Source organism: Spermophilus citellus (genome assembly GCF_964194105.1).
Source record: "Spermophilus citellus genome assembly, chromosome: 5".
Classification (NCBI taxonomy): Eukaryota; Metazoa; Chordata; class Mammalia; order Rodentia; family Sciuridae; genus Spermophilus; species Spermophilus citellus.
Window position 1 is genome coordinate 38,355,310 of NC_138186.1, and position 25,380 is coordinate 38,380,689.

The window sequence follows — 25,380 nt, forward strand, 5'->3', positions numbered from 1 at the left end:
GGGCTTAATAGTAGATATATGTTAGGAAATTACCATGTTCATGTGTGAATCAATAACACTTGGAATAACTGCTGAAAATGTCTCTTAAATTTTTTGAGAATTCTGAGGGCTTATAAGAAATGTGGGGCTGGGGTTGTGCCTCAGTGGTAGAGTGCTCACCTGGAACATGTGAGGCATTGGCTTTGATCCTGGGTACTACATAAAGGCATTGTTGCCGTCTACAACTAAAAACAATAAAAATTTTTTAAATGTGGATAATTTTCTTTCCCTCAATACAATTCTAGAAGGGGATAACAATTGCTTTAAAATAAACTTTACATAGGAGCCAGATAATTTTAATCTGAGGACTTCTGATATTAAAGTCCATATATATTTAGTAGAAAGACTGGGGTTCAGAGTACTAGTATTTGTTAATTTCTGCCTCTTGGGTATGTATGTACATATCTATCTTTTTAACTATCTCAATTTCCTATGAGCAAAATGGAATACCTGTTCTATTTACATTAAAACTATGAGAATTAAAATTTAACATACATGAAAGTGCTTTTTCAAGGCTGCTAGAAGTAGGAGATGGTATAATGGTGAAGAATGGGGCTGGGGATGTGGCTCAAGTGGTGGCGCGCTTGCCTGGCATGCGTGCGGCCCGGGTTCGATCCTCAGCACCACATACCAACAAAGATGTTGTGTCCGCCGAAAACTAAAAGATAAATATTAGAAAAAAAAAATTCTCTCTCTCTCTCTCTCTCTCTCTCTCTCTCTCTCTCTCTCTCTCCACTCTCTCTTTAAAAAAAAATAATGGTGAAGAATGCAGACTCTGGAATCAGATCTGCCTCATCTCTGTACAGCTGTGTAATATTTATACCTTCTTCTGTCTTTACTGAGAAATAAACATATCAGCATGCCCTTGAAAAAATTTGTGATAACCATTTAGGGAAATTTCTGACTTGATGATTTTGAATATTAAAACACATTATCTTCTTCAGAGCTTATAATTTTGCATTTACATAGCAATATAGGATTCTATTTATGAAAAGAGTCTATTAATTTTTATTGCTGATGTAACAAAGTACTACAAGTTCAATGCAATACAAATTTATTATACTACGGTTCCAGAGTTGGAAGGCCAAAAATGGGTGTTACAGGGGAATACAATCAACATGTCAGCAGGTGCTTTCTAGGAGAGCGCCTTTTCCAGATATTATAGATTGACTCCACTCCTTGGCTTGTATCACCTTCCAGCAATGGACCCACTCTGACCTCAGCTTCTACTGTCACATATCCTTCAAGCTCAGACCTCCTGCTTCCCTTTTGTAAAGACTTTGTGATTAAACAATGTCTACACCAATACTCTAGAATAAACTTTGCTATTTCAAGATACTCAGTTACATTTACCAAGTCTCTTTTTCCACTTAACATACTCACAGGTGCTGGAGATTAGGATGAGGATATATTAGGATGAGATTAGGATGGGGCCTAATGTTCATACTAGGATGAATTATCCAGATTTCCAAATAAGAAAAGAAACTGAAGATAGTGCTCTCAACCAGGCTTTTATGCTCTTGAGAATCCAAGAAATTGGCAGTTTTAAATTGTAGTTAAAAGTGGCCCCTTAGAACTTTTAATGAGGCTGGAAGTATAGATGAATGGGGTAAAAATAACTTCAAAATTGAGTTTTCACCTACAAATGTATGTATAGATGAATAACTGCCAGATTATAAACTGTGTAACAGTAATGAGAAGCAAGCATTTTTAACGTATCTAACAGGTAAGATATGTTTAATAAATGCTTTGTGGATAAAAGCAAATATAACTTTGTCAAATATAACACTGCTTAAGTTAAAAACAAAAGTTAGGGCTGGGGTTGTAGTTGAGCACTTGCCTCACATGTGTGAGGCACTGGGTTCAATCCTTAGCACCCATTAAAAAAAATAAAGCAAATAAAGATATTGTGTCCATCTACAACTTAAAATTTTTTTTAACTTAAAAACAGAATTGCCACACCAATGAATTTTGGATTATAATGTACTTGCCTCTTCCAGAACCTGGGTTACAGAATTAGAGATAAGAATGTTGGCATTGGAGTCAACTCAAGCTCCATGCTTGTGACAAAAACTTTTCTTCAGTTTTCTCAGCTACAAAATTGAAATGATGATAGGATGTACCTCACAGATTCACTGTAAACTGAAAGGCATAAGAAGCACTCAATGTGGTAAACTAAACCACAGGATATAAGCAATTAGTCAAATTTTTGAACAATTTTAATACGAGGAAGTGAAAAAGGAAAGAATCATAGTCAAAGTTAAATTATATGCTTAGAAGAACAGATGAAAAGCTGAATAGGCATTGAAAATCAATTGAAAGGCAACAACTTTAGCAGTGAAGTTCATTAGGAAAAAATGCAAAATGACACCAATATTTTCTATGTGTACCTCTTTTACTTTGGTTCTTTGGTTCCTGAATGAAACCAGTTATTGAAAATCTATAGGGAGAAATATTTGTGCATTTATATCTGTGTGTCCCATGCTATAAGGTTAAAAGGCAGATTACAGATTTTAATACTATTATTTTTAAATTAATTTGTAAATATTCAGTGAATTGATTCAAATTATTTTATACTCAGACTGCATATGATTTTTGGATGAAGTAGTTTTCCTAAAGTATACCCAGAAAACTTCTTGCACAAGTGTATGATACTAGAGCTAAAGTATATATTATTATGAAACCAACACAAACAGCAATATTCAGCATTGCAAAGCTGTATATGTCACTGTCAATAGAGAACTTGACAGATGTGTTTAAGATATTAGTATGCTTCTTTCAGTAGAAAAATAAGGGCATGTTCACTGGCTTTCCCTTTAACTTTCTATGTTAAATGATTAAACTGTTATTGTTCTCTCAGGGACAAAATAAGAAACAGTACCCTTGCTACCTTACTTAGTGGTCTGACTTCAGGAAATTTTGCCTTCCCTATTCCAAGAAGCTACCTCAGTTCAGTGATAGGGTGGACTTTCTGATGCTGTATGAGGTTGCAATGGTAAATGAAGTTCTTGCCACACTCTTCACATTCATAAGGTCTCTCTCCAGTGTGAATTCTCTGATGCTTCGTGAGGACAGAGCGTCGACTAAAATTCTTGCTGCACTGATTGCACTGATAAGGCTTTTCTCCAGTGTGGATTCTGAGGTGATGGAAAAGCCCAGCATTCTGGCTGAAGGCTTTACCACAGACACTGCACTGGTAGCGCTTCTCCCCAGTGTGAAGTCTCTGGTGCTGGAACAGGCCTGATCGCTGGCTAAAGGCCCTCCCGCACTCATCACATTCATAGGGTTTCTCACCTGTGTGTGTCCTCTGGTGCTCGATAAGGATAGAATTCTGGGTAAAGCTTTTTCCACATTCACCACAGATATAAGGTCTCTCTATTGAAGAGTTTACCCGTTGCTTTTCCAATTTGCCCTCGTGGTCACAGGTGTCTCTACATTCTGACACTTTAGTAACATCACTGTTCAGTTTTCCAGGTACTTCTATGAGAGATTTCATTTCTTTAGAAATTTCTTTTACGAAAGCTAACTCCACATTCCAGTTACCAGCCTTACCATCTGAAATAATAAATAGATTACATGAATGTTATTTTTCTAAGGACAAAAGAAAAAAGTAACCAGAAGAGTAAGTGGAAGGGAACAAGTAATCACTTTTTCTGTTTACTTTCCCACTCTAAAACACTTATTCCTGAACCTCTGGGAGAAGATTCATGTATTATAACTGCTTAATTATTTAATTGCTTCTAAAACCAGATAGTAAGCTCCCTGAAAGTGGTGACCATGTTTGCCTTGTTCATCACACTGTTTCCCCAGTACCTGGCGTCATGCTTGGCATATAGAAGACACTGTGTAAATATGTTGGCTTGATGGACAGCCAGGAAATAAGGCAGGGTCCCTAAGGTAATGCTAATCCTCACCAATGTCTTGAACCCGGCACGCCTCTGGTAAGTTACACTGCAGCTGCTTTTCCAAGATTTGGAATTGGTCACTTGATGACTCCTGGGCTGCTCCTTGAGTTGCCTTCTCTATTACAAATATTTCCTGTTTATGAGCATGACTTGGGACCTGGTGGAAATTAAGAACAGTTGAGAATAAGGTATCAGAGAAGACACTGCCTTCTTCTCAGAGCTGCTCAGTAGAAAAAGAACCAAGAAATTGGCAAAGAAAAAAAAAAGAGAGAGAGAAGAGAGATTAAGAGCCTACAACAGACCGAGTCAGGCATAAAGAAATCTTTCTCTTCCTTACTTCTTCTTGTTGCACTAAACCCCTTATTTGTTCCTATAGATACAAACCTCTGTTCTCCCTCTCTTCCCACCTGCTCTCCTGGTTCATCCAGCTCTCTCTCCAAATCCTCCAGCACAGCCACTGCCTCATCTCCATTCATAGGGCGGTGCTCTCTCACCCAGGCCTGCAGATCATCAGGCAGGATTGTCAGAAACTGCTCCAGCACCAGCAGCTCCAGGATCTGCTCCTTGCTGTGCATCTCAGGCCGCAGCCACTGATGGCAGAGCTCCTGGAGTCTTTGAAGAGCTTCCCGGGGACCAGTGGTCTCCTGATAACAGAACTGCCTGAAGCGTCTACGGAAGAACTCTCTGGTATGAAGGTTACTTCTTGACAGGCCATATTTTCTCCCACAGGCACGGTCCTTCTCTTCTTCCTTTACCTTCACTGCCAGAAGTCCTCCCTGGATCAACTCAGTCTGAAGAGCCAAGGTTGTGGCCATTTTATTTTTTACTATTCAAAAAAGAAGCTGTTCTTGATAATTCCCCTTTAATCTTTTCTTCTGGAAATACTGAGATAGATCTAAAATATAATTCAGAGAAAAAATATAAAAATGCAGAAAACCTAGTGACAGGCAGGCACTGGGAGTATTTATATTCAAAAAGTCACTTTGGTTCATGAAGAAAGAACACTGAATGCATAAAGGTAAGAACCATGCAAATACTAAGCAGGTGAAAGGGGAAAGCTTCCCCAGTTTATTAAGGAGGGCACCATTTTTTTCAAAGAGAGAGAGAATTTGTAATGTTTATTTTTTAGTTATTGGTGGACACAACATCTTTGTTTGTATGTGGTGCTGAGGATCAAACCCAGGCCGCACACATGCCAGGCGAGCGCGCTACGGCTTGAGCCACATTCCCAGTCCGGGAAGGCACCATTTTGATCATCCTTAATGAAACAGTTCAAATCAGCTTTAGTACAGTGGGGTTTTATTTGAATGGCAATATACTAGATTCATTGTGAATTTTTAGTCAAATGAAGGTAAACAAATACTTTGGGCCCAAGTGGTCCCAGATGACACTAAGAATCAAAAAGAAAAGGGACAAAATGGAGGATGGAGGTTAAAATAAAGAAGATAAAATGAGGGCTGGGGCTTTAGCTCATGGCAGAGTGCTTGCACAGCATGTGTGAAACACTCGATTCAATACTTAGCACTGCATAAAAAATAAATAAGAATAATTATTTTTAAAAAGAAGGTAAAAAGAATGAGAAGCAAAATAAATACATTTGGAGAGGAGAGGCAGAGTCCCTCTAGTCAGGTGAGATATGGAGGAAAAAGGTCTTTCTGCCTAAACTTTTCATACATACTTATTCACTTAGCAAATATTTATTCAGAGTCAATACTATATTCCAAGTAGTGTTCTAGGCATGAGAATACAGTTATAAGCAAAACAAAGTCCATAGTCTCATGGAATTTGCATTATAATAACAATAATATCTGACATTTTCAGTGCTTTTAATGTACCAGTCATTCTCCTAGATGCTTTATATTTGTTCACTTAATCCTCAAAACAAATGAGTAAGGTACCATTATTACTTCTATATTGCAGACGAGAAAATTGAGACACAAAGAGTTTAAGTTACTTGTCCACAGTTTCATAGGTAGTAAGTGGTGAAAGCCACAATTCAAACCCAATAAAGGAGACTTCAGAATTCTTAGTCTCAGTCACTGTCTCTACACCACTGTCTCTATCAACTGTTGATATTATCTATATGTGAGGGAAAGGAGGAGACAAGAGCAGAAAAAAGGACCATGAGAGACAGACAATAATGAAAAATATATAAAGCAGTGAAAAACATTTTGAGAAAATGAAGGTAAATGATGTAGGGAGTAGGGGTGAAGAAAGATTGCTATTTTATATGTGGTGATCTAGGAAGGCTCTGTGGATAATAACTGAGCAGAAGTGAGGAGCAAGTCATGTCTATCTGGAGAAAGATTGTACCATGCAAAAGAACACTTGAGTACAAATTCTTGGATGTGGGAACATGCTTGGATTTTTCAAGGAACAGCTAGTTGAACAGTGATTGGAACAGAGAAAGCAAAAGGAAAATGGCAGGAGATAAAGCAGGGAGGAAGGAAACATCCTCTCTGAAGTGTTCCTCCATTTCAGCCTACCCTATTTCTCATCCTATCCTTATATTATGTACTATATGAGTCACATCATTTACCATCAGTCATAATCTATCTTATACTGTTACTTTTCTTCACAATTATTTTTTAGTAGAGAGGAATATAAAATTCCTTCAAGTTCTACTCCCCAGAAATATGTAATTTAAAAATTGGAATGTAACTTTTAGATATTTCCTGTACATTTGTAATATCTCACACACAGTTGATATAAGCCCACAGTTTTCCTATTTATCTGGAAATAAGCAGAAGGTAATGTGAGATGGTGGACACAAGCAGATCTGGTTGTGAATTCTGACTAGCCTTGGGCAAGTTAAATTTTTTGAGCTCCAATCTCATGTGTGAAATGAAATATTGTATATAAAAGGGTTTTGCACACACAGAGCATGACAAACAATAAATATGCAAATTAACCCTTTAATAAGATGACCAACAATTTTGGTACAATGGTGCTTAATCAATAGTGGTTACCCTTAGGGCCAAGACTAAACTTTTTCTGTGGCCAAAGAAGATTGCTGGGCAAGTGGGAAACGCATGTGTACACACAAATAAAATGGCTGTTTCATCAGGTTTCCAGACACTCTGACATTCTTCAGATATATGCTTCAGATATATTCAATATATCTTCAGATATATTCTCTAACCTTAAATCTTTACTAGAAGTGCAGGACTACCAAGGTCCAAAAGAGAGAGGACCAGATTAAATGAGAGAAGCAACCTCATGAGTTGTGGCTGTAAAGGTAATACAGAAATAGCAAATAGAGTCAGCATAGCAAACATTTTAACCAGATTCTGAGCCAAACTGTCTAGATATGAATCCTGAATACACACACCCCTTACCAGCTGTATGACCTTGAGCAAATTATTTAACCTCATTTTATTCATGAATTTTAAAAAAAAGCAGGGTGGAGGGAATCTACATAATATTAGTGCTTATTATATAAAATTATGGGAATATTTGGAAAGTGCTTAGAACAGTGCTTGACCAGCGCATAGTAAATGCTATTTAAATACTCATTTAAAAAAAAAAAGCAGACATTAAAAGCCTTTATACTATGTGAATTAGACTAATACACTATGTGAATCGGAGGCTCTGACCTATTTTTAAAAACTATCCTAGTTCGTTGTTAAAAATAAATCGATAGTAGAGAATGACAGACATCGGAAAATACATTCCTCTATATCCGAATGTATCTGGATCCTAAGCTGCAGCTGGGGACGGTTCGGAGAGGCACCAATACTAGGACAGAGGTTGAAGGGCTCCGGCATAGCCTAAGGACGTGGAGGGCAAAGACGTTGACTTCAATCAAGCAGCTCTGGAGCAACCTCTTCTGCCCCTCACTTGCATGGCTAATCTCTAGCAAGAAGCCTCCTCCACCTTCTCCCCACACCCGGTCCGGAGTCGCAGCGCCAAACCCGCCCTTCCGAGGCTCTCAACGGTAGTCCCAATCCGAAGCTCACCAAGACATCCGTGAGAGAAGAAGCCACCCAGCCCAGATCGCACCACCTCAGAAACCTTGACAACAGCAGCCCAGAAAAAGAAAAACTACAAAGACCGGAAGTGCGTCAAGGTGGCTGGCTCTTTGTGAAACAGCTGTTCTGGCTGCGTTCCTTCTAGGAAGCTCGGAGGTTTCCACGCATCTGTGATCGCCTTGCTGAAAGCCCTCTCTTCCAACCTGCAATGTGATGACAGCTGGCATATACTGCTTTACACATACTAATTCATTTACTGTGAATTACAACCCTGTGAATTATCCTCATCTAACAGATGGGGAAACCAAAGCACATTCCTTCAACATTAGTTGCCAATCTCCTGCAAACCAAACCGTCCCTTTTCCCTGCCCTCCCTTATGTTATAATGAATCTATGCGTTCTCTTAAAATTCATTGCTATTAACAATTACTCCTATTATTTAATGTTTAATTTATTTCAAATGTGGTCCATTTCAGAGACCTTTAAAATTAGTTTTTATGTCCTTCGATAAGTTTTTTGTGCGCTTCACTTTCTCACACAAGAGATTCCAGCCTCATTTTACACTTTCCTGCTCTAGACCAAGAATTCATGAAGCTATGACTCCTTTAAGAATGGGAAACAGAAACCCAAGATCCAGGTTTGGGGCAAAAACTCATTGCTACTGGAATATATCATTGCTTGTAGGCCCTGTTTGTGGATAAGAGCTAAGGGACAAGATTAAATGTCTTTTTCTGAGGGATTTTATAGGATATTTTCTATATACAAATCCAGAGAATTTTTTTTTCATTTTAACCATTACATATTTGCTTTTTTTTTTTTACCCACGGTGAAAAATCTTGGCCCCCACAGCCTCAATATATTCACTCAATTTTCTCTATCTTATAAACAAAGTAGTTTCAAAATTACAATAGCAGTATCACTAGCAACAATATACAAACTATGTACAGTCCCCAGAAAATGTGTATTTTATTTTTTCTTGAGTTATATTTCTAAGGGACTATAGTGAGAATATTGTACATATACCTTATTTAATTATTTTCTCTGTTTGGTTATATTACAAACTGGATATATATTTAGGATCATTTGTTTCTGTTTGTGTTTAATTTCAGGGTTTGCTTTTCTAAATAGACTAAAATTATGTTTCTATTTATTACCAATCTCTCAAATAGATAATGTGAAGAAATAATTCTTAAATTATGAATGGAGGATTGTAGGGGATTTTTTCTCTTTAAAGAAATCCTTTGAAACATACCTGTAGTTTCATTAATTTGGGAAATTGAGGCAGGAGGACTGCGAAGGAAAAGAGTGATTTAGCAAGATCCTGTGTCAAAAATAAAATAATTAATTAAGTAAAAGGATCAGGGATGCAGCTCAATAGTACAACACCCCTGGATTCAACCCCTAGTACCATACCATTTTAAAATAAGAATTCCACTGTATTTTCCCATAAAGCTTTTCAATATGATGATTACTATTATTATTGAAATAAATTTGGTAAGTGAAGAGTTCTCTGAATCAGTGTGCTTAGAATTAAACCCAGGACCATTCCACCTCTGAGCTTGAGTTGTTGGAATTACAGAATATGCTTCAAAGGATTTTGTTAAGAGAAAAAAAATCCCCTAAAATCCTCAGCTTCCTGAATAGCTGGAGTTACAGGTATGTTTGAAAGTCCTGGCAGTTTTTTTCTTGTGTCCCACTTCCTTTCCTTCTTGCTTTATTCCCATCCTGGTCTCAATATCCTTTTACCTTTTATTCTTTCATTTATCTGTCCATTTATCTTATCTTTCAGCACCCACTTGAGAATTGATACCTGTACCCCAAAACTTGAAATGTCATATCTTGTTTAGGAATATGGAAAAAAACTGCCTACTAAATAATTATTTTCCCTTTCATCAAATAACAGACTTTTATCTAGGTATATTGACACCTGGAATAAAGATTACATTTCTCAGCTATCCTTGCAACCAAGTATGATCATGTGACTAAATTCTGACTAATTAGATACAAGAAAAAAAAACTGTTCATTCTTAGGAGTTTCCTTGAAAAAAATGCTGGCTTAGCAAGGCACAGTAGCCTGTGTCTATAATCCCAGGTACTTGGGAGAGTGATGGGGAGATTCTCTTGAGCCAAAGTTTGAGGCCAGCCAGTCTGGGCAATATAGCAATCCCCCATATCAAGAAAAAAAAGCTTACTTAACTAGGATAATCCTTATTTTCTACTTTTCTACAGGCTAAAATACAGAAATGATGGCCAGAGCTTCAACAACCACGTGAAAAGAAACTGTATGCAGAGAACAAGGACAAGGTTAGAATTGGATTCCATGGAGCAAAAGCAACTACTCTATAAACTTTGCTTTTATGCCTCTTTTACATGACAAGCACTACAAATTGTGTATTTTTCAGACCTTTGATATTAATAGTTAATTATAAGTTCTGATATACAGTTTCCTACATTTTGAGTCTCTATTTAAGATTTTCTTTCCCTTTTGTAAAAAAGTGTGACCCCCATCTCTGATTAAACCCAGTATCTGTTTCCTTCCCACAGCACTGATATCTAGGAAATATAAGTTTGGAGGTAAGAGGGAAGGGAATTAAAAATAAATTATGTTTACAACAATAGTATAAATGTTGGTAGTCAGAAAAAAAAAGGAAGAGGTTTCCCCAAGAGACAAAAGGAAAGAGAGATGAAGAGAATGGAGAAAAAGTGCAGAAAAGGGGGAAGAGAAAACTCAGGCAAGATTGATATTGTACATGAACTCAAGCAAGATTGATATTGCATTAGGTGGTTCACCAGACATTCAGTAATTCATAATGTTCAAAACATTATATTGAGCTGGGCATGGCAGCACACGCCTGTAATCCCAGAGGCTCAGAAAGCTGAGGCAGGAGGATCACAAATTCAAAGCCAGCCTCAGCAACTTAGTGAGGCCCTAAGCAACTTATCAAGACCCTGTCTCCAAGTAAAATATATAAAAAGGGTAGGGATATAGCTCAGTGGTTAAGCACTCCTGAGTTCAATCTCCAGTACCAAACAAACAAACAAAACCCTACTATATTGTCATCAGAGTCTTACGTGTCCATAGCTTGAGCTACCCTTGTAGGGTGTCCCATATGGAGGGTTAAGCTCTCACTTAGAAGCCTGAGTAAAGTTCAACATCTGTCCACTTGTAAATACACTGGCTAATCTCATCAAAAGGACAGTACTATTTTTAACATTCCAATACCAGACTCAACAGAAATAACAGTGAATGTCCCTGAAATAAATCTTTTTTCCTAATACTGAAGGAGGATATTTCTCTGGTTCACTTGTGGCTTTTCCTGATTTGAGCCCTGCTGCCTGTCCTCTAATCCAGTGGAATTTCTAGGTTTCTTTTTAGGATTTTTTTTGGTCACACTTCACTCTTTGTTTCAGCTCCAACTGAATTTTCTTTGCATGGCCATAAAATAAAGGTACCTAGGTGAGCAGAGTGGCTTGCACCTATAGTGTCAACCACTCTGGAGGCTGGGACATGAGGATCACTTCAGCACAAGAATAAGAGACCGGCCTGGATACCATAGAAAGTTTCCATCTCAAAAATAAATAAAAGTGCCTGAACAAGGAGCACTTCTTAGGATTATCCTACTTGGATGTATAGCACACAATGATATCAGCAATTTAGAGAATACTCTGGAAAGAAGCTCCCTCTATCTCCCCTTATAGTCTGGCATATATCTGGAACAACATCACAGGCTACCTCCTCAGGTAGGGTGACCAATGCCTTTTTGAGCATTAGCCTTTTTTCAATATCTCCAGAGAGGGAATTGTTCTTCTCTTCCTCAAGGAGTAATATCTAATTTTTAGAAAGCAAACCCATTGTCACCAGATTAAATGAAAGCATACAAGCAAAGCTTCCCAGGCTCTTAAAGATAGGTGCCCACTGGTCACTAATATTTATTCCAAGGCCATTTTTAGTGACATATTAGGGACAGTATTACATCACCTCTCGGAGACTCAGCATTCAGAAGGCTTGTTTATTCTAAATGGGGTTACAGTAAGAAATATATAAAAGCTAGTTGCTGGTACAACAAAGAAGACATTCAAGATGTAAGGAAGGAAGAACAGAAGATAAAGACATAAAAACTCAAGGTGGCAAGGGAATGTGAGATCAATATAATAGGAACAGAGAGCACCTGGATGATGATAAGGGGAAATAACACTGAAAATACTGGGACCAATTTGTGAAGCAGGCTCTTGAATGTCAGGCTAAGATAGTAAACACAGAGGTGTGACAGCATTTAAAAAAGTACTTAATTCTAGAGGCAAAAAGGACTGTAGAGTTATTACATATTCTAATTCCACAACTCACAGAGAGGAGTCATCTAAGACTAAAAAAATGTGGATGATTTTCCTAAAATCACACAGTGACTTTAGAGGCTGGGTAAGTACTATGTTGTTACCAAAGGTTTTACCACAGTTGTTGCACTCAGAGGGTTCCTCCCCAGTGTGATTTCTCTAATTTTCATAAGGACTGAATCTTGACTAAAACTTACGCCACCATCATTATACTGATAAGATTTTTTTAATATTTATATTCAGTGGGGTGGTTATATGAAGAGATTTTCACACTTATTACATATATAGGATTTTTTCTTTATTCATACCAGTATGAATAGGGAGATGTTAAAAAAGTGTTGAGTTTTGACTTAAGGCTCTGCCACATTCTATACTGTTTAGATAATATAGATGCTACACATGAAGCTTTTCCCACATTGATCACATCCGTGTTCTTTTCATTCCTCTGAACTTCCTTGATGCCTCTTAAACCTGCCTTTGCATTCATGAAAGTCTGCAAAATTGTTGGCTTGGAGAATGCTCCTGCCTCTACAGATTCTACTGAATCTCATCCTCTGTGACTCCACTCCTTGGGCTGCTTCCTGCTTTGGAGCTCATTTTCCAGGAAATAAATCATGCAATTGTCACTTTCTTTTTAAACTTTTCATTATGAAAAATCATAAACATGTGTAAAAGTAAACAGAATTAAAATGTCACCTTTATGAACTGATGAAAGATTAAACTCCCAAGATATCATTTCTGTTTTAGTTACACTCCCCCAACAATCAAGAAATATCTCTTTCAAGGAAGGAAAGTGCTATAAAGAAAAGATGAAATGGAAATATTCTAAGAATAGATAATCTATGTTATGCTTACTAAAGTGGGATTGAGAATAATCCTTACCACCGAAACATGAGCAAATCATCAAATTGAATTGAAAAAGTTTGTGTGTAAAAAAGGAAATACTTCAAATTGCAAATGTTATAGCAGAAAGGTAAAAGTATGTTCATTCTATTGTTTGGAAAGAAAACTCTTTGTCTTAGTCTTCCCCAAAATAGTTCATTGCTTGCAGAGTCAATTTAATAATTCCTTAATAAACAGAAGTCAGTATTCTTTTATAGACAAAATAAAAAATATGTTGTAGGAAAATTTGGCCTGAAGGAGATAAAGTAAATGTTCCATCAAGCTCATTAAAATGGAGATTATACATGAGCTCACAGGAAAAAAAAAAGGAATAGGACTGATTTCTTGGCTCTCTTCCTACTTTACTGTTGTTTTCTGGTGACAGATTATGAAAAAGTTTTGGATATAAAAATGGTCATACTTTTTGTAAATAGAATGCATGTACAGAGTGTGGAAAGGAAAGTGGGTACCTAATCTAGACTGGAATGACATGTAGGAGAAGGAAGTGATTAAAAAAAGAATATAATGTGGAAGGAGCAAGGAGAAATGTCAAAGTGAAAGATTTAAAATATGACTATTACTGATGGGTAGAAAAAAGGGGAAGAGGAAGGCATAGAGATAAGGAGGATATTTAGGAGGTCTCTACCAAAGGAAAGGTGGTATAAAAAGTATCATAATGATATAATAAATTAATGACTAATGAAAAGCAAATATGCATATGTGAAAACAAAGAAAATAGAAATCTTTTGTTTTAGAGGCCTAAAATCAAGGTTGTACTTTATAAAGACAGATGTAGATGAGTCTGGGAGGGTTCTAGGGGAGAGTTTAGGCTAGAGATACTGATTAAACTATAAAAAATGGTTTTGGTTGACAGAGCAAGAGCGCCTACCTAAACTACTTCCTCACATAGATTCCTCCTCAACTCTCTTTGTAGGGAATGGAGTTCAAGTCATGCTTGATAAGAGTCTCCAAGTGCTGGAGTTGATAATTTGATGATTTCTGTGCAGCTCCTAGAGATAAATAGAATGCATGTACAGAGTGTGGAAAGGAAACTTCCCTCCAGGGAAATTACAGTCCATCTACTTAATATATGCCCTAGACATATTTAGAGATCATTAGGCTCCAAAGAAAACTGCTATGAGAACACAATGAAACGTCAAACAATTACCCAGGTATCGAACAGGGAAAGGGATCCAATGAGCTAAGAAGAGATGAAGTAGAAAAACGGAGTGACAGAACCAACAAAGGCTAATAAGGACAAAAACTTGGGAATGTTGTCATCACTACTTTCCTACTGACCATTAAATGCTTCATTTTGCCACCACACCTTCCCTTCCCACCTGAAATCCTGGATCATCAAATTCTGTCTCTCAATCCTCCAGCAAATACACAGCCTCATCTTCATTCAACGGATGATGTTCCTGTACTCAAGACTGGAGGTCCTGGCAGAACGGATTGGAACTGCTCCACTCCATTAACCAGTAGCTCTAATATCTGCTCCTTGATGTGACTTTCTCATTTCAACCCCTTATAACAAAGTTACCAGAGTTGGCTTAGAGTCTCCCTGAGTCCAAATGTCTTCTGGTAGCAGAGTTGGCTAAAGTGTTGGTGAAAGACCTCCTGGCTAGGCTGGTTGTTTTGCTACAAATCAACTTCTTATCAAAAAAAAATTATCTTCCTCGACCTTTACTACTACAGGTCCTTCCTGTTTTTCTCCATCCTGGATGATACATTCTGTATCCATTATCACTCAGGAGAGAGATCCCTATGTTATAGTGTGAACTGATCAATATAATCAATAAGTCATAAATTATAGGTATAAGACAAAATAGAATAGATAATCAATAAGCAATAGACATAGATTAAAGACTATAGGAATAGGTAAGATAACATAGATAAGCGATAGTAAGACATAAGTTCATCAGGAATAAGCCTAAGTAATAGTAGAAAAATCATGTAACTGTAAAACATAGGATTTAAGCCATAGGATAAGTCAGTGTGTTAGTATAGTTGTAGATAAATATAAGCAAGTAGGTTAATATAGATAAGTTTGGATTAATATAGCAACCTGATCTTGTAGACTTTCATAGGATAAAGGACATAGGGTTTATAGATATTAGTAAAATGACAGATGAAACTGTGTATGTAGGCCATAAGATAACTGTTGTTTTAAGTAGGCATCAAATAAGTTACTAGTACTAAGTGTGTAAAGCAATTGCTCTGGTAGAGACTCATTAGTCACTTGCAACAATTCCTGCCTTGCTGGGATTATGGGAATAGGGTCACTGTAGTCACTTGAATAAACAGATGTGACTATAGAAACTCCATCTTAATTTCTTTGTTACTGTCCCTGTGAAGAGAGAACTACATGACCCATTTCTAGGAAGTAGAAACTAAAGCTGTTTTCTTATTTTTTTTAATTGTTTTTCTGTACTTTGTACCCCACAAATTGTACCCTACTCAGGAAGCAATAGTGGTCGAGGTGAGCTACATCCTGGGTTTGAATGCCCTTGTGTGTCTACATGACTTTGAAGTAGATTCTTGCCCCACCGACCTCCACCCAAATTCAGGATGCAACTGGGTAGCACTGGGACTATGGTCAATTGAACTGCAAAGCTAATACTTTTTTTAGCTTCTCTTTATCGCTTGCTTGCTGACTGGAAAAGTCCAGTCCTACCTAGAGCCCACAGGTTCAACTTATTAATGTTTTAATTTCTGTGATTGGCAAGTTTACATGAAGATAAGCAAATCACTGAGTTGTGATTTTTATCCTTATATTCTCCTTGGACAGACCAGGAAGCTGCAGTCCTCCCGCAGAGCTTGAATCTCTAATGGGTGGGTGACAATCCCTGGCCAAGTAAATAAATCTCTCTTTTGATTTGAATTCTGACTTAGAGTGTCTTTTGAAGCGGCTTCCCATGACTTGTAATATTAGATGTTGCCTGTGCCATAGCATTTTAAGAGAAGCAAAGCAGAAAGATTTCTGAAGTTTTGCTAAAAGTAATGCATATGATTTGAGGATTTCACATTCCTAATGATGGAAATTTATATGACTATTAGAATAAAGAGTATTTTTCCTACCAATGTTTCTGTGCTTATTCTACTTCAATTAAATCCTTTTAGACATGTCAGATGCATACCATAATGCATCTGATGGCCTATTTGCTTGGAATGCTCTTACTCAGATGTCTGCAATGGGAATTTTTCTTTATTTTTTATTTTTTTTAAATTTTTTATTGGTTGTTCAAAACATTACAAAGCTCATGATATATCATCTTTCATACATTTGACTCAATTGGGTTATGAACTCCCATTTTTACCCCAAATACAAATTGCAGAATCACATCAGTTACACATCCACATTTTTACATAATGGCATATTAGTGACTGTTGTATTCTGCCACCTTTTCTATCCCCTATTATCCCCCCTCCCCTCCCCACCCATCATCCCTCTCTACCTCATCTGCTGTTGTTCAATTCTCTCCCTTGTTTCCCCCCCTTTCCCCTCACATCCTCTTCTATGTAATTTTGTGTAACATTGAGGGTCTCCTACCATTTCCATATGCTTTCCCTTCTTTCTCCCTTTCTCTCCCCCCACTCGTCTTTGTTTAATGTTAATCTTTTCCTCATGCTCTTCCTCCCTGTTCTGTTCTTAGTTGCTCTCTTTATATCAAAGAAGACATTTAGCATTTGTTTTTTAAGGATTGGCTAGCTTCGCTTAGCATAATCTGCTCTAATGCCATCCATTTCCCTGCAAATTCTATGATTTTGTCATTTTTTATCGCTGCGTAGTACTCCATTGTGTGTAGATGCCACTTTTTTATCCATTCATCTATTGAAGGGCATCTAGGTTGGTTCCACAGTCTAGCTATTGTGAATTGTGCTGCTATGATCATTGATGTGGCAGTATCCCTATAGTATGCTCTTTTAAGATCCTCAGGGAATAGTCCGAGGAGGGCGATAGCTGGGTCAAATAGTGGTTCCATTCCCAGCTTTCCCAGGAATCTCCATACTGCTTTCCAAATTGGCCGCACCAATTTGCAGTCCCATCAGCAGTGTACTTGTACCCTTTTCCCCATATCCTCGACAACACTTATTGTTGTTTGACTTCATAATGGCTGCCAATCTTACTGGAGTGAGATGGTATCTTAGGGTGGTTTTGATTTGCATTTCTCTGACTGCTAGAGATGGTGAGCATTTTTTCATGTACTTGTTGATTGATTGTATGTCCTCCTCTGAGAAGTGTCTGTTTAGGTCCTTGGCCCATTTGTTGATTGGGTTATTTGTTATCTTATTGTTTAATTTTTTGAGTTCTTTGTATATTCTGGAAATTAGGGCTCTATCTGAAGTGTGAGGGGTAAAAATTTGTTCCCAGGATGCAGGCACTCTATTCACCTCTCTTATTGTTTCTCTTGCTGAGAAAAAACTTTTTAGTTTAAGTAAGTCCCATTTATTTATTCTTGTTATTAACTCTTGGGCTGTGGGCGTCCTATTAAGGAATTTGGAGCCCGACCCCACAGTATGTAGATCGGAGCCAACTTTTTCTTCTATCAGACACAGTGTCTCTGATTTGATATCTAGCTCCTTGATCCATTTTGAGTTAACTTTTGTGCATGGTGAGAGAAAGGGATTCAGTTTCATTTTGTTGCATATGGATTTCCAATTTTCCCAGCACCATTTGTTGAAGATGCTATCCTTCCTCCATTGCATGCTTTTAGCCCCTTTATCAAATATAAGAAAGTTGTAATTTTGTGGATTGGTTTCTGTGTCCTCTATTCTGTACCATTGGTCCACCTGCCTGTTTTGGTACCAGTACCACACTGTTTTTGTTACTATTGCTTTGTAGTACAGTTTGAAATCTGGTATCGCTATACCTCCAGAATCACACTTCCTACTTAGAATTGCTTTTGCTATTCTGGGTCTTTTGTTTTTCCATATGAATTTCATGATTGCTTTATCTATTTCTACAAGAAATGCCGTTGGGATTTTGATTGGCATCGCATTAAACCTGTAGAGAACTTTGGGTAGTATCGCCATTTTGATGATGTTAGTTCTGCCTATCCATGAACAGGGTACATTTTTCCATCTTCTTCTATCTCTCTCTTTAGGGTTCTGTAGTTTTCATTTGCAATGGGAATTTTTCATTTCATTAAAGTATGTTACAAATTGTTTCCTTAGACCGATATATATATCCCACTCTATATAAAACAGCTCTCCCACCACCATTCATCCTCTTCCTCTGATAAATTTTTCTTTGTCACACTCAGCACCAGCTGTCATTAAAACATAATAAAATCAAACAGAATTTGCTTTTCATATGTTACCTCCGCAAAAATATAAGTACAAAGAACTTTATGTGTTCTGTACAGTGCAGAATTCCCAGTATGCCTACAACAGGGAATACACAGTAAGTCATAGTCAAGAACAACCTGTTGAAAAGAAACACAATGACTAACAAAAGCTGTTAACTGGAAAAATGGTCACAAATTTTGTTCAGGAATTCTTTCCTTTATGCAGTATGATAACTATGATTTGAGACATAAGACAGTAAAATAAAAACATTAAATAGAACAGGTCCACAATCTTCTTGCCACATATTTTTTTTAAAAAAAATATTTTTGTAGTTGTATATGGACACAATATCTTTAAATGGGATGGAATCAAACTAAAAAGTTTTTTTCTCAGCAAAAGAAACAACCAGTGAATAGAGAGCCTACATAATGAGAGCAAAATTTCTACCACATGCACATCAGATAGAATACTAATCTCTAGGATATATATAAAAAACTCAAAAAGCTTAACACCAAAAATAAATAAATAAATAAATAAATAACCCAATCAGTAAATGGGCCAAGGAACTGAACAAACACTTCTCAGAAGATGCTGCCTATGTCATACCATTTTAAGAGAAGCAAATCTCTCTCTCTCTCTCTCTCTCTCTCTCTCTCTCTCTATATATATATATATATATATATATATATAAAAAGTTCAACATCTCTAGCAATTAGAGAAATGCAAATCAAAACTACTCTAAGATTTCATCTCACTCCGGTAAGAATGGCAGCTATTAAGAATACAAACAATAAGTGTTGTCAAGGATGTGGGGAGAAAGGCACACTGATACATTGCTAGTGGGACTGCAAATTGGTGCAAACAATATGGAAAGCAGTATGGAGATTCTTTGAACCACCATTTGATCCAACTACCTCACTCCTCAGTTTATACCCAAAGGACTTAAAAACAACATACTACATGGATGCAGCCACATCAATGTTTATAGCAGCACAATTCACAATAGCTAAAATGTAGAACCAACCTAGATGCTCTTCAATAGATGAATGTATAAACAAACTGTGACATATATACACAATAGAATATTACTCAGCATTAAAAGAGAATAAAATCATTGCATTTGCAGGTAAACAGATGGATTTAGAGAATATTTTGGTAAGTGAAGTAAGCCAATCCCCAAAAACCAAATGCCAAATGCTTTTTCTGATATGAAGATTCTGATTCATAATGGGGATGGGGGGTAGGGAAGAATGAAGTAACTTTGGATTGTGCAGAGGAAAGTGAGGGGAGGGGAGTGGGTATGGGGGTAGGAAAGATAGTAGAATCAATCAGACATTACTACCCTATGTACACATATGATTACATGACTGGTGTAATTCTACAATATGTACAATCAAAAGAATGATGTATGATATATGAAAATGCATTCTACTGTCATGTATAACTAATTAGAACAAAATTTTAAAAAAGAGTTCATGTCTTTTAGGGTTACATCTTGACTTATTAACAGATAAAGTTTATATGATATCTGGAATCTCCACTGATATAATCCAGAGAGTGACATAATTGAAGATTGTGGTAAAAGTAACCTTGAGTTGGTACTTTTAAAATATGGGCAACAGGCACATGGTTTTTCCTTAAATTAACACTTCTACTTTTATATTTGCTTGGAAATATTAGCAATATTAGTTTTAATAAGAAGTCCCTGTGTATCCTTTATTTAGTTTACAAAATAAAACACTCTAGATAAAACTGTATTGGGAGGTCTCTTCTCGACCCCATTGTTCTCCCTCCACAGAAGTAACAACTATCCAGATTTTGTGGTGGTGGTGGTGGTGGTGGTGGTGCTAGGTGTGTGTGTATAGAATTTAAAATGTCCATAAATCTAGCATGCATATATATTTACATAAACCTTTACTACTTTTTTTACTTATTACTTTGTTAGGCATCTTTCCATTACAATAACAGAAATACCTGAGATAATCAACTTAAAATGAAGAAAAGTTCATTTTGGCTCATTGTTTTAGAGATTTCAGCCTATGACCAATTATCCCCATTGCTTTGGACCTGTAGCTAAGTGTATGTACAACACAGTGGGGATCTCATCACAGAGCAAGCTGCTTGTGTATTGTGACTGGGAAGCAAAAGAGAGAATAGAAGGAGTCAGGACTTCAATATTCCCTTCAAATACATGACCCAAATGACCTAACTTCCTTCTGTTAAATCCCATTTCCTTAAGATTCTACCATTTCCCAGTAATGCTATGGGCTGAATTCTACCATTTCCCAGTAATGCTTGTGTCTTCAACGCAAGGCCTTAGCGGGTACATTTCAGATAGAAACTACAGTACTTTACATGTGAGATTTGGCAATGCTGATAGACTTGTCTCTAAATCATTTATTTTCACTGTTGTATACCATTTCAGGTTATAAATATACTCCAATTTATTTACCATTCTGCTATTGATGATAATTATGTTGTTTACTATTTTCTACCATTACAAGAAATGTTGTATTGACCATCCTTGTTCCTCTTCCCCTTTGCAAATGTGTGAGAGTTTCTCTAGTGAATTTAGCTTTTCTTTATGATATTTACTCAGGAATGGAATAGCAAATATAATGAAGTGTGTTGATCTTCCAATCATATTGGATGTTGTGAGTATTTAATGATTTGTGACTACCCAAAATATTTTGAGCATACATATAGCTCTTAATTTCTCCATTTTTAACTTCTACATCTTCAAGGTAGATGCCAGAAAAACTCACTTTGCAATCTCCCTTGCAATTAATATGCAAGCAAATTCCTGTACACAAGGCTTCCAAAATGCCTACATGATAAGTTATAGCTTCTACTTCGATGGGCCTCTTACTGTATCCTTTGCCAAGCTCAGTGTTATAGAAATGGGAAGCACAAATTCTCCAGTGGTTCCTTGAAAGTAATGATTAATAGGGCCAATCCTGCTTCCACCTGGACATGTATTTTTGATTCCTGAACATGTATTCCTCCTATTGGAGGTACAGATACATTTAGAAAATCTGGTTCATGAAATCCTGCAGAATATAATATCACCTCTGAGATGGTGCCTTCAGCAAGCTATTCCAACTCTCAGCCAGACTATGTCTCTAATCTCCGAGTTGGTGTAACATTTTCAGTATTTTTTTGCAGGAATTTACAAATCTAAGTTGAAAACTATGCCTCTGTAGTACTTATCAAAGCACTACTGTGGGAAACTTTTACTCCAAACATAGAAGTTGGGGCCAATGTTACTCAGAATTGTTTACAGAGAAATTCAATGTGCTGCCCACTGGGCTGTAGGGTGAAACCTGCCTGAGTCCTACAGTTGACCTACTCAACAAACATATATAAACCATCTGTTAGTGATATATCTGAGAAGTTTCCAATAAATAAAAAACTGTGTTTACTTGTCACAAATGGACATCCAAAATGTAAGAGAATAACATGTTTAAATAGGAGCCCAAGAGAAGTTGGGTGTTTATTTCTATTACAGAGTTTGTTAGGAAAGTTAGTGATGAGGGCTTTGCAAATGAATATGTTAAGTCAGAGAAAGATTTTAAACAAATTTCTTCATGCTGTTTTTTTAACTAGATTTAAATATTTATTTTATTATTAAAAAATAATCTGAGCAGTAATGGACTGAATTTTAAGGGATCTATAACTTAACCTTGCTTTCTTTTATTTTTTTAAATTTTTTTATTTGTTCTTTTTAGTTATACATAACAATAGAATTTATTCTGACATAATATACATACATGGAGTATAACTTCCTATTCTTCTGGTCGTACATGATACGGAGTTACACTGGTCATGTATTCATATGTGAATATAGGAAACTAATGTCCAATTCATTCTACTGTTTTTCCTATTACCATCTCCCTCTTTTCCCTTTATTCCTCCCTTTGCCTAATCCACTGAACTTCTATTCTCACATCTTGCCTTATTGTGAATTAGTATCTGCATATTAGAGAGAATATTTGGCCTTTGGTTTGGGGTTTGGCTTATTTTCACTTAGCGTGATATTCTCTGGCTCCATCCATTTACCTTCAAATGCCGTAATTTCATTCTTCTTTAAGGCTGAGTAATATTCCATTGTGTCCATGTACCACATTTTCTTTATTCATTCATCTGTTGAAGGGCAAATAGTTTGGTTCCATAGCTTGGCTATTGTAAATTGAATGACTATAAATATTGATGTGGCTGCATCATTTTAGTATCCTGATGTTAGGTCCTTTGGGTATATACCAAGGAGTGGGATAAGTGGGTCAAATGATGATTTCATTCCAAGTTTTCTAAGGAATCTCCATTCTGCTTTCCAGAGTGGTTGTACCAATTTGCATTCCCACTAGCAATGTATCAATGTGCCATCCTCACCAACATATATTGTTACTTGTATTCTTTTTTTTATCGGTTCTTCAAAACATTACAAAGCTCATGACATATCATCTGTCATACATTTGATTCAAGTGAGTTATGATCTCCCATTTTTACCCCAAATACAAATTGCAGAATCACATCAGTTACACATTCACAATTTTTACATAATGCATATTAGTGACTGTTGTATTCTGCTGCCTTTCCTATCTCCTACTATCCCCCTCCCCTTCCCTCCCATCTTCCCTCTCTACCTCATGTGTTGTTGTTCAGTTCTCTCCGTTGTTTCCCCCCCCTTTCCCCTCACAACCTCTTATATATGATTTTGTATAACGTTGAGGGTTTCCTTCTGTTTCCATGCAATTACCCTTCTCTCTCCCTTTCCCTTCCACCACTCATCTCTGTTTAATGTTAATCTTTTCCTCATGCTCTTCCTCCCTGCTCAGTTCTTAGTTGCTCTCCTTAAATCAAAGAAGACATTTGGCATTTGTTTTTTTAAGGATTGGCTAGCTTCACTTAGCATAATCTGCTCGAATGCCATCCATTTCCCTGCAAATTCCATGATTTTGTCATTTTTTAGTGCTGCATAATACTCCAGTGTGTATAAATGCCACATTTTTTTTATCCATTCATCTATTGAAGGGCATCTAGGTTGGTTCCACAGTCTAGCTATTGTGAATTGTGCTGCTATGATCATTGATGTGGCAGTATCCCTATAGTACACTCTTTTAAGGTCCTCAGGGAATAGTTCGAGAAGGGCGATAGCTGGGTCAAATGGTGGTTCCATTCCCAGCTTTCCCAAGAATCTCCATACTGTTTTCCATATTGGCCGTACCAATTTGCAGTTCCACCAGCAATGTACTTGTACCCTTTTCCCCACATCCTCGCCAGCACTTATTGTTGTTTGACTTCATAGTGGCTGCCAGTCTTACTGGAGTGAGATGGTATCTTAGGGTGGTTTTGATTTGCATTTCTCTGACTGCTAGAGATGGTGAGCATTTTTTCATGTACTTATTGATTGATTGTATGTCCTCCTCTGAGAAGTGTCTGTTCAGGTCGTTGGCCCATTTGTTGATTGGATTATTTGTTATCTTATTGTTTAATTTTTTGAGTTCTTTGTATATTCTGGAAATTAGGGCTCTATCTGAAGTGTGAGGAGTAAAGATTTGTTCCCAGGATGTAGGCTCCCTATTTACTTCTCTTATTGTTTCTCTTGCTGAGAAAAAACTTTTTAGTTTAAGTAAGTCCCATTTGTTTACTCTTGTTATTAACTCTTGGGCTATGGGCGTCCTATTAAGGAATTTGGAGCCCGACCCCACAGTATGTAGATCGGAGCCAACTTTTTCTTCTATCAGGCACAGAGTCTCTGACTTGATATCAAGCTCTTTGATCCATATTGAGTTAACTTTTGTGCATGGTGAGAGAAAGGGATTCAGTTTCATTTTGTTGCATATGGATTTCCAATTTTCCCAGCACCATTTGTTGAAGATGCTATCCTTCCTCCATTTCATGCTTTTAGCCCCTTTATCAAATATAAGAAAGTTGTAATTTTGTGGATTGGTCTCTGTGTCCTCTATTCTGTACCATTGGTCCACCTGCCTGTTTTGGTACCAGTACCATGCTGTTTTTGTTAATATTGCTCTGTAGTACAGTTTGAACTCTGGTATCGCTATACCTCCAGAATCACACTTCCTGCTTAGAATTGCTTTTGCTATTCTGGGTCTTTTGTTTTTCCATATGAATTTCATGATTGCTTTATCAATTTCCACAAGAAATGCCGTTGGGATTTTGATTGGCATTGCATTAAACCTGTAGAGAACTTTGGGTAATATTGCCATTTTGATGATGTTAGTTCTGCCTATCCATGAACAGGGTACATTTTTCCATCTTCTAAGATCTTCTTCTATCTCTCTCTTTAGGGATCTGTAGTTTTCATTGTATAAATCTTTCACCTCTTTTGTTAGGTTGATTCCCAAGTATTTTATTTTTTTTTTTTGAGAATATTGTGAATGGAGTGGTTTTCCTCATTTCCATTTCAGAAGTTTTGTCGCTGATATATAGGAATGCCTTTGATTTATGCATGTTGATTTTATATCCTGCCACTTTGCTGAATTCATTTATTAACTCTAGCAGTTTCTTTGTAGACCCTTTTGGGACTGTTAGATATATTATCATATCATCGGCAAATAGTGATAATTTAAGTTTTTCTTTTCCTATTTTTATGCCTTTAATTTCTTTTGTCTGTCTAATTGCTCTGGCTAGTATTTCAAGAACTAAATTGAATAGAAGTGGAGATAGAGGGCATCCCTGTCTTGTTCCAGATTTTAGAGGGGAATGCCTTCAGTTTTTCTCCATTTAGGATGATGCTAGCCTAAGGCTTAGCATATATAGCTTTTACAATGTTGAGGTAATTTCCTGTTATCCCTAGTTTTTCTAGTGTTTTGAACATAAAGGGATGCTGTACTTTGTCGAATGCTTTTTCTGCATCTATCGAGATGATCATATGGTTCTTGTCTTTAAGTCTATTGATGTGGTGAATAGTATTTATTGATTTCCATATATTGAACCAG

At 36.8% G+C, this 25,380-nt stretch overlaps 2 protein-coding genes across 3 annotated transcripts in view; one reads left to right on the plus strand and one right to left on the minus strand.

Moving 5' to 3' along the window:
- The window catches only part of PGBD1 (piggyBac transposable element derived 1), a 340,888-nt gene that overhangs the window by 122,231 nt on the left and 193,277 nt on the right, over positions 1-25,380 (plus strand). The window lies entirely within an intron of this gene.
- LOC308649011 (zinc finger and SCAN domain-containing protein 23-like) lies at positions 2,416-7,983 on the minus strand. 2 transcript variants are annotated; one of them, XM_081294285.1, is made up of 5 exons: positions 7,904-7,983; positions 7,619-7,714; positions 4,352-4,839; positions 3,954-4,101; positions 2,416-3,594 (listed from the first exon to the last, which is right to left on the minus strand). In XM_081294285.1, the coding sequence occupies exons 3-5, from the start codon at positions 4,757-4,759 to the stop codon at positions 2,981-2,983; spliced, it is 1,170 nt and encodes a 389-aa protein (XP_081150411.1). In that variant the 5' UTR covers positions 4,760-4,839; positions 7,619-7,714; positions 7,904-7,983; the 3' UTR covers positions 2,416-2,980. The 2 variants fall into 2 exon arrangements, with proteins under 2 accessions (XP_081150411.1, XP_081150412.1); XM_081294286.1 differs by having other exon boundaries at positions 4,439-4,839; positions 7,619-7,958.

What these genes read in the sequence shown, in the direction of transcription:
- LOC308649011 (XM_081294285.1), bottom strand. Translation starts at nt 4,759, where the DNA reads ATGGCCACAACCTTGGCTCTTCAGACTGAGTTGATCCAGGGAGGACTT. An exon ending in TGGATGAACCAGGAGAGCAG is followed by an intron (nt 4,102 to 4,351) that starts GTGGGAAGAGAG and finishes AATTTCCACCAG; the next exon opens with GTCCCAAGTCATGCTCATAA. An exon ending in GTGCCGGGTTCAAGACATTG is followed by an intron (nt 3,595 to 3,953) that starts GTGAGGATTAGC and finishes TTATTATTTCAG; the next exon opens with ATGGTAAGGCTGGTAACTGG.